The sequence below is a fragment of the Malaya genurostris genome, chromosome 3 (assembly GCF_030247185.1).
Source record: "Malaya genurostris strain Urasoe2022 chromosome 3, Malgen_1.1, whole genome shotgun sequence".
Classification (NCBI taxonomy): domain Eukaryota; kingdom Metazoa; phylum Arthropoda; class Insecta; order Diptera; family Culicidae; genus Malaya; species Malaya genurostris.
The window spans coordinates 2,252,033-2,261,964 of NC_080572.1; the positions used below are offsets into that span (position 1 = coordinate 2,252,033).

General features: G+C 37.4%; 1 protein-coding gene across 1 annotated transcript; it reads right to left on the bottom strand.

The window, feature by feature from the left end:
* Nucleotides 1-203: 203 nt before the first annotated feature.
* On the bottom strand, nucleotides 204-2,764 carry LOC131438826 (putative polypeptide N-acetylgalactosaminyltransferase 9). The gene is made up of 4 exons (XM_058609146.1): nucleotides 2,352-2,764; nucleotides 1,562-2,288; nucleotides 1,081-1,490; nucleotides 204-1,024 (listed from the first exon to the last, which is right to left on the bottom strand). Exons 1-4 carry the CDS (start codon nucleotides 2,355-2,357, stop codon nucleotides 410-412), a joined length of 1,758 nt encoding a protein of 585 aa, XP_058465129.1. The 5' UTR covers nucleotides 2,358-2,764; the 3' UTR covers nucleotides 204-409.
* Between the last annotated feature and the right edge of the window lie 7,168 nt (nucleotides 2,765-9,932).

The following is a 9,932-nucleotide window of genomic DNA, read 5'->3' on the forward strand; positions in this document are numbered from 1 at the left end:
ACTCTTCGGGATTCCTCTTCGGTTGATATTGAGAAATTCACAAGGGCCATTATAACAGTTAAAGAAATTATACTAGTGTTAAGTAAATAGTAAATTCAAATTTGAAAATGCCCTCGGCATCTTAGAGCTTAAGCAGTGCACCCTGAAAATCACATTAATAAATGAAAAAAAAACCGTTAATACTGTTTTCTCTCATTGTTTAGTTTATTTAATTTAAATAATACTTAGCGTATGTAATTTGTTTCCTAAGACTTTAACATTGATGTTTTTCCTTTGAATATAGCTTTGCAAAAGCTAAAATTTGTACAAAGCGGATGAAATAATGCAAGGAATTGTAATAATTTTACTCTTTCAATGTCACTTTGCACCATGAATACATTCCTGCCGTGTCATCGCATTCCTTACCGCCCTAAAGCTGTTTCAAGTTACTGGCATTGTAGTGCTGAATCAACCATTGCTGTTTAATTTTCCCCCCTACACACTCATTCATTTTCAGTTTTCCGGCATCCCACTCCAGACACCGCAGATGATAGGCATGCCGGAACTGTTTATTGTCGCTATCGAATGTCCACAACTGGTTACCCTTCATCCGGTGACACCGAATCATATCCAACTTCGAACCGTCGTAATCCATGCAATGATCTTCTCGTGTCAATTCCCCATCGGAGGTAAAAAACCATAATTGGTGACCTCCTTGGCCATGACATCGGTTCACTCCTTTCGTTGCCAGTGGGGGAGGCCACTCGAGACAGTGATCCTTAGCATCGACTGCACTCCGAAACTCCCCTCGACCGACAGCCTTCGATGGATCGAACTGCTCTGGAAACACGTTCTCCATATACCATCGAAAAGATTTGCATTTCAGTCTCTTTCGAAGGGCTTTTCTCGCGGATACATCACCAAATTGACCTCGATTTTTGGCACCTCCAAACGAATCGTAATAATATTCCGCATAATCATCCAGCCACACCTCAGCCAACCGAACAGTATTCCGCTTGATGGCTGAGTATCCACCAGGTGTATGCTATAAAAATAAGATGATTAGATGATGGCGAAACTGACAATGGGTCCCTCATTTACCGCTAGATACGGATGGCCTCTTTTCTGTATGTGTGCAACCCTCGAACAGGGAACAATCTGCATCGATCCACCACACATCCACGTCTTGAAGGAAAGTTCCATATTTTCTGCCCCGTAAGTCTCAAATCCTTCGTCATACCATCCCAAATGAGCGAAAAACGTCTTATTGATGGTAAATAATCCTCCGGCCATTACCGGCGTATCGAACGGTTCGACCGGATTATCCATTTTTCTTTTCTTCTCCGAACGTGACTTCCACTGGAAATTTATCGTCCAATCGAAAGAACCAAAGTACAGTTGAGAGCTTTGTGCATTCAGTGCCATCGTGTCCTCGTGGATCCAATCGATCGACGGTATCGCTATGGTAGTGGAATCACGGGCTACTCGATCCAACTGCGCCTCTAGCCAGCCTGTGGCGAACGAAAAAAAAGCCGTAGCTGTCAAAAATATCAATTGATATCTAGTTAGCCGCGATATTTACCAACTATAACCTCACAATGTGCGTCTAGAAAAGTTACAACCTCGGCGTTGGCACTCTTCGCACCAAGAATTCTCGCTCGAATCAAACCTTCCCGTTTGCCAGCTCGGACAATACGCACTTTCCGATATGGCCGAAAGTAATCGTCCAGCTGTGTTTTTAGATGAGCCAACGTGGAAAAATCGTCTACTAGAATTATTTCCTGAATCAGCTCCGGTGGGGTTCGGTTCAAAACCGAGTGTACCGTCCGGACCAAAACTGACCATGCCTCATTGAAAAATACAATCACTATGGATGTCGGAGGGAGCTCCGAAAGAAATCTACCAGGTTCCTTGCACCAATCGTCCCGGATGTCGGGTAATCGGCGGAAAACTGACACTATATCCGAAGCATACTGATTGAGTCCTTGTGTGTTCCAACCCTCATCGACCTGATGGCGGATATCAGACTTTATGTCGGAACCCAATTCAACCGCCACTCCCATATCGCCAGGAGGAAAGGTACCACTTTCAGGCTGCTGCTGCAGTGTCTCAGTTGTTGCATTTCTTCGATAACTGACAAGCTCCGAAGGTACCGTTTTAATTTCGACCGATTGAAACAGTTCTTCGGTCCAATCGTTGGCGTGATGAACATTTTCATACACGGTGAAGTAATAGTACAGGACGGTAAGCCCCAGCAGAGTCACCACAACAAAAAAGAATATCCTGGCGGACGGAACGACGCGACGCGCCTAGAATGTAACAAACAGTAAAACCTACATTTTTGCTTACCTATTGGATAATCAGATACTCACTCGCATTGTTTACTTTTTGAGCACGTCGTTTCAAGTAATCAAAATGGTGCACTGTTTAGAACATTGGAAGCATGCAGACTGATAAGCAGTTAGGATCGTACAATACGTCTGTTGAAATATTTTACCAGGTAACAGCGTCTGTTTTGTTAAGCTTTGCTGTAAATTGGATGTTTTCACCTAAGCAATTATTCACTTGATGATCATTAATTCAAAAGAAAAATTTTCAAATCGGCAACTCCTACTGCGATGTGAATTCTTTCAGCTTTCAGCTTCACTGATAACATAATCACTTAGTTTTTTTTTTTCATTTCCGATCAATCACATTCAAGTGTCCGGTACATGTCAACGTGTTTGCTGAATGTACATATCCACCCGTCAACCCGAACAAGCGGCTGCTGCTTCACCGAGTTGGCATTGATCAATGAATGAACTGAACTGAAATAAAACTCTGTTACTTCTGGACACGTTTCGTAGAGTGACAGCACAATGGTGAATGTGCTTTATCAGATATGCTTTTTTTTGGGTTTGCAGATCGCGTAAAGTATGTTACGATATAGAGATAAGATTATCCCTACCCAGAAGGGAGAGACTCGGAACTTAGTGAGTGTTGGTACGGCAACTGTAATGGTTCTCGCTATAAAATATGTCACTTGATAGAACACCTGTTAGAGGTAGATGGTATTGAATCTCTAATCGATTTTCATTGTAAAATACGGGATGGACCGGGGATCGCATTGGTGTTGCACTTTTGAGCTGACAATGAAACACCACCACAGAAAATTCAGATCATTTTCAAAATGCGAAATCAAAGGTTCTCGATTCGTGTTTCGAGTTTAAATATATGTACATTAATGATATTAACATTCGGTTTTGTTGTTTTAGGTGCCGTCCACGGAAAGTTCACTCCCTGTTTAAGAAATAAAAAATTAACCTCAGAAAAGGTGGCAAAATCATGATCAACTGCTCCGATTTGGATGAAACATTGTTCACATCTTCAGCATGGCAAATCATTCGTTTCGCACGGGTTTCAAATATTATGGTTGAGGTCACTATTAAACCTAAATTGGCGACTTTATCGAGGTTATTGCATTAACTCTTATAATATTTTTATTTTTGGTACGGGTATGACAAATTGATGCCAAATGTAATGTTTTGAGCTATTTTCAAATCTAAGAAGGCGACTTTCTGTATTGCCAAGTTGGATTTGAAAATTGATGTTGCGATTGATGTTAGTTGCGATTTCCGACTTGTCGTATTTTAAAAAATTTGCACATTATGTTTGGCCCCCATGTTGGCAGTGTACCATATACCACTCTCTAGTTTTTAACTACAAGACTACAAATAATCAGCATCGCCAAGTTCCATTGGCATGTGGTAGTAGACAATACTATATACAAAGCACGTCGACCCTGCACTATTGTTTCTGACATTTTTCACCGTTAGTTATGCTATTAAAAGTAGGAATGTCGAGGAAAAATATTTTTCTTTGATTTGGTATTCAAAAATTGTATGATGATAATTGAATTATTTTCTGTAGTTTTCTAAAGGAATAAACCAAAATACATAAGTTCTAAGAAGTAGATCCATAGAGGAAGCAGAATTCCGTAGATAGGCATCAGCGTTGGAAATTAAATTATCCTCATACATTTGTGTTGAACGCATGTATTTGTGATCACAGCATGCTGTGCGTTTGTTTACTTGTTTGTGCGGTTGGAATTCCACGATTTCGAAATGTCGCGTATTGAAAAGGAAGTGAAAATTAAGGTTCTGAGCACATGGCTGAGTGAAAAGGGTATAACTATGCGAAAATTGGCTAAGCGGTTTGGAATTCATCATGCCAGTGTTAAAACCATAATTAATAAGTTTGGGGAACACTATTATTTGGATGAGCTACCAGGAGTAGGCAGAAAACCCGGATCTTTCAATCCGAAACTGAACCAGAAAGTGGTATCTCTAATCATGAAGAACAAATCAATGTCAATACGTGATTTGGCCAAAAAAGGAGGAACAAGTGTCGGAATGATCCAGCGTATACAAGAGGCGAAATCACCTGAAGAACTACAAGAAGCAGAAGATCTCGTAACAAAGTGTAGAACAGAAGATGCGAACAGTAACAAGGGCCCGGGAATTGTATTCGCGTCTTTTGCGTGTATTCGCGTGTCCGGATGCATGCGTTTTGATGGACGATGAGACTTATGTAAAGGAGGACTCAAAAACTCTTCCAGGTCCACAATACTTTACTGTCATCGTTGGGGACGATGTGAGCGATGCGGACAGGTCGATTCAAGTGGAGAAATTCGGTCGAAAGGTACTGGTATGGCAAGCACATATTTTCTGTGGTTTGAAGTCAACCATGTTTTACACTACCGGAACTATAAATGCAGAAATCTATCGATCTGAGTGTCTCCATAAGACATTGCTGGCTTTATATAAGAAGCATAGTACACCTTCACTGTTTTGACCGGATTTAGCGTCGGCTCACTATCTGGGCTTGTATTGTGAATCCTCAACTGGAGAGAAACTGGATGCGTGAGAGTATATGCTACTGAGCAGACCAATTCCCCTTGCCAAGTAAATTGTCTGTGCTCTCAGTCTCAGTTAAACATGAACTAATGGAATGAAATGAAGGGTTCGCTCTCGTTAGTATTGTACGAGATGCTTCACGGCGTGCTACAAGACGCGAAGCAAAGTCATATAGGCAATGTTTACGGTTTATTTTTAAAGTCTAGGTTTACAGAAATCATTTTTAACATAATGTTCGCACTCCAAGACCAAATTTGATCACATTTCAAACATACTTTAAACATTTTATAGCAGAAATTTTGCATTTATGCTCATCATAAAATTGTTTCTTGGCAGTTTACACTGTTTATATATCCTAGAAACACTAAAAGCAATGTTTTATTAATTAATATTCATCGGAACTAAAAGTTATGAATCTAGTTTCCTCATAGGCATCTACAATATGAGAACCATTCATCAAATGTTAACCTCATGAAGCATAGGTCTCAGCAAGCGGGCATATTCATGAACTAATGAACGAACGAAGCTCTCTTTGCTTGGGTTGCGCTGTGAATTCTACCTGACATACGACATGGTGAAACCCTTTCGTTAATATTCGTTGCTTCAATTTGCAAGCCCTGCTCACTATGCCAAAATAACTCTCAATTGGCTTGCGGAAAAGGGTATAAATTTTGTTAAGATCAATCCACCAAATTGCCCTCAGCTTCGACCCATCAAATGTTACTGGACAATCGTAAAGAGGGTCTTCAAGAGGACTGGTAAGGTAGCTGGAAACATGCAGTAATTCAAGAAAATTTGGCCTCAAGCGTCCAAAAAATGCGATGCAACACTTGTCCGGAACTTGACGAAGAGCGTTGAAAACTCAAAACTGGAACTCATTTCGTACTCTCAGAGAAGTCTATACTGATTTTTACAAACTTAGATTCAAATGAAAGCTTCTAGGATCTCATAAAATACACTTCCTAATTTAATCAGATCCGACTTCGGTTTCGAAATCACAGGGTGGTTAGCGTAAAAAACGTAAAACGGAATTCACTTTATTTTCCTAGAGAGGGTTGAACTGACGTTCATGAACTTAGAATAAATAATTAATTCTCACTGTTTCAAAGGTTCAAATTTCATTCGGATCAGAAATAAAGACAATCTAAATTTTAAAAATTTATATATTTAAATGGTTCACGCACGTGTGAATGGGAAATTGCCTTTTTTTCAAACCAGTCCAGGAGATGCTCAGCTTGTTTGTTTTCTTAATTAAAAAAAACTTTCTCGCCTTCATTCTTATATATATATATATATATATATATATATATATATATATATATATATATATATATATATATATATATATATATATATATATATATATATATATATATATATATATATATATATATATATATATATATATATATATATATATATATATATATATATATATATATATATATATATATATATATATATATATATATATATATAGATAGATAATCACAAAATAAGTTGCTGCCCTTCTTTTAAGGATCCTAAATAACATTTCGGCTGAAAAGTTCGTATCGTTTAATAGAAACACACATTTTTTTGCCAAAATTCGTTTTTATTATTCAACATAATTGCCATCAAAGGCGATACAGCGATTATAGCGATCTTCCAACTTTTTGATACCATTTTGTAGTACGATTTGTCCTTTGCCTCAAAATCGGCCTCAGTTTCAGCGATTACCTCTTCATTGCTTCTAAATTTTTTACCAACGAGCATTCTCTTGAGGTCTGAGAACAGGAAAAAGTCACTGGGGGCCAAATCTGGAGAATACGGTGGATGAGGGAGCAATTCGAAGCCCAATTCGTTCAATTTCAGCATTGTTTTCATCGACTTGTGACACGGTGCATTGTCTTGATGAAACAAAACTTTTTTCTTCTTCAAATGAGGCCGTTTTTTTTAAATTTCGTCCTTCAAACGCTCTAATAACGCTATATAATAGTCACTGTTGATGGTTTTTCCCTTTTCAAGGTAGTCGATGAAAATTATACCATGTGAATCCCAAAATACAGACGCCATAACCTTACCGGCCGATTGTTGAGTCTTTCCACGCTTTGGGTTCGGTTCATCGCGTGCAGTCCACTCAGCTGACTGTCGATTGAACTCCGGAGTGAAGTGATGGAGCCATGTTTCGTACATTGTTATATATCGACGAAAAAAATCGGTTTCATTTCGATATAACAGCTCCAAACACTGTTCAGAATCATCAATTCGTTGTTGTTTTTGATCGATTGTGAGCTCACGCGGCACCCATTTTGCACAAAGCTTTCTCATATCCAAATATTCGTGAATAATATGTCCAACATGTTCCTTTGATATCTTTAGGGTGTCAGCTATCTCGATCAACTTCACTTTACGGTCATTGAAAATCATTTTGTGGATTTTTTTCCACGTTTTTATCGGTAACAGCCTCTTTTGGACGTCCAATGCGTTCATCGTCTTCGGTGCTCATATGACCAGTACGAAATTTTGCAAACCACTTACGAATTGTTGCTTCGCCCGGTACAGAGTCTGGATAACACTCATCAAGCCATTTTTTGGTATCGGCGGCACTTTTTTTCATCAAAAAGTAGTGTTTCATCAACACACGAAATTCCTTTTTTTTTAATTTTTTTCACAATAACAAAAGTAGCTTCACTCAAAATGCAATATCTCACAAACTAATAATCAGACAGCTGTCAAATTTATACACGTATCTTTTGAAGGTTGGTACTAACTGAAAATGGTATGGATTTAATTCTAGTGGCGCCCTCTCATAGAAACGATACGAACTTTTCAGCCGATCTGTTAGGTGACGAAACTCGAAAATTTAAATGAAATGTATTTGTTTTTCCGTACAGTTTTAATATTAGCGAGTATGAGACAGGTGCTCACAATACAGCTGTACGAATAAAATGCGAAGAAGTTATTTGATTGACTCACCTACAACACGTTATTGGTTTATCTTGTATTATTTATTTCTTGTAAATTGAGATTATGGAAAAAAAAGCGCAGGATCCTGATCAAGAATGTACACCAAATATAACAAGTCGTCCAATGACCAGTTCTTAAAAGGATGTGTTGCGATATGGCTTAGAAATCAAGAAATGCAGAAATTTTGAAAAAGATTCACTAATACACAGATACACACTTTTTAGACGGATGAGTAATTTTTAAAAAGAATACAATACTTGGAACGAATGTTTACTTTTAGTTTTATTGATAACGGAACATAATGCAATAGAGTTGCGAATATCTGGCAGTAGTAACTTCCTTTGAGAGGGAAATTATAAAAAAAATCATTTTTAGTTCTTTCAAACAAATTATGAGATGAAAAAGTGTTTTAGTAATATGCAAGTGTTAAGAATCAAAAATCGATTAAAACAATAGCGCTTAGTTACGTATTTTTCAAAACATTTTGGGCACACTGTAGAAAAAACTGGAGTGGTATTACCAATACTAAAACACAACTTGATTACTCATAGTTGCGGTCGTCATAACAGAAATATTAAAAAAATTTAAACCATAAATATGCATTTTAGAACAATTTTCGCATGACTATGAATCATTTACTATGTTAAGAATTAAATCCATCGATTACCGCAGAAGAAATTGAATTTCCGAAGATCTCACCAGTGGATCAATAGATCAACGGAATTTTTCGAAATCCACAGATTGCTGTACTTACATTTGACATCCCGTTGTCTCTGTGAAAGAACAGCACAGCACTGCTGTATCATAAAGCATTATCTTCTTCATTGCAGAAATAAAAAAAACTAGCTGAACCGTTTCGTACTTTCCACAATGATGTATTGTTAGTGCTAATGAATTTATTCTGTGGCAATGTACAATCATTATCACCGTAATTTAATCATCGTCCGATACTAATTTGATACCATTATGGTATCATTATCCATTTTGTACACCACATCACGAAATGACTGACATTTTTTATTTTGATTCCACTGTTGCATGCAAACGAATAATTGATGACACTCGACGCAGTAATTTTGTGGCCATCAGCAGATTTTCTGGGACATTTCACAATAAAAACCATCGAAACACCAGCTTTGTTTTGTAGTTTTTCTTTTCAATCAACATACACCGAATAGAGGATGTGTGTGTGAATGGAATAATGAAATGATTTATTCTATCATAATGTATATTTTTTAAACATTTGTAATCTTTGTTTCTCTCCCTACGCAAGATCAGAATTTTACCGCTTGTTGATATTTTAAGGTTCTCGTCGCGTTTGATTTACAGTAATTTAACTGTTTTAGAATAATTACACTTCGGAGAATATGGTTTCACTAGTTTCTGTTCATTTGTAAATAAGGTTCTTTCGGTCCAAAATAGTTTTATTTGCTCTGTAATAGTATTCCTCAGAGGTAATGCTAGAGTTGTCTGAGGAAATTACCGTAACATTTGAATGTCGACCAGGTTCCTTTTTCATTTCATGTTTTGATTAACAGTAGAACATCAAGTTAGGAAAGGAGACAGGATTTATCGCTTCTGCGATCGAAATTGTTAGCGCATGGTAATGTGGACGTAGGAGGCTTTGATTTCAGACCGGGAGCTTGGGTTAGTTAGGGTGCACAGATAATTTAGATTATTTAACAATAGACACTGAAAAAATACTTTTTTCTGCACACTGTAAAAGCGCATTAGGAGTATGCAATGTACTGTTAAGTTATTCTGCTGTACTAACTATTTTGGTACGGCCCCATAGTCCAGCATTATCGTCCGAGTGGAAGCGGTTTTCCCTCCACCCGAAAACAAGATGAAATGATTATCTCTGTTTGATTTAGAATTGTTGTGTGTTATCAATGTTATTTATTCTTATGTCCCGTTTTCTTAGCAACCATAAATTTGATAAAACCTGCCCGTACTTGTAATATAATGGAGTATTTTATAAAATCAATCATTGAATAAGAAACTTGTGGCGCAGACTATAATAAAGAAACCAATTTAATTCAGCGGAAAAAAAACGAAACAAAATTTATAGATTAGATATTTTCGTCAACTGAATTGCTAATATTTCCC

Excerpts from the sequence above, each read along its gene's own strand:
- LOC131438826 (XM_058609146.1), bottom strand. Across the intron at positions 1,491-1,561 it reads ACATTGTGAGGTTATAGTTG|GCTGGCTAGAGGCGCAGTTG; the intron begins GTAAATATCGCG and ends CGTTCGCCACAG. Across the intron at positions 1,025-1,080 it reads GAGGCCATCCGTATCTAGCG|CATACACCTGGTGGATACTC; the intron begins GTAAATGAGGGA and ends TTATTTTTATAG.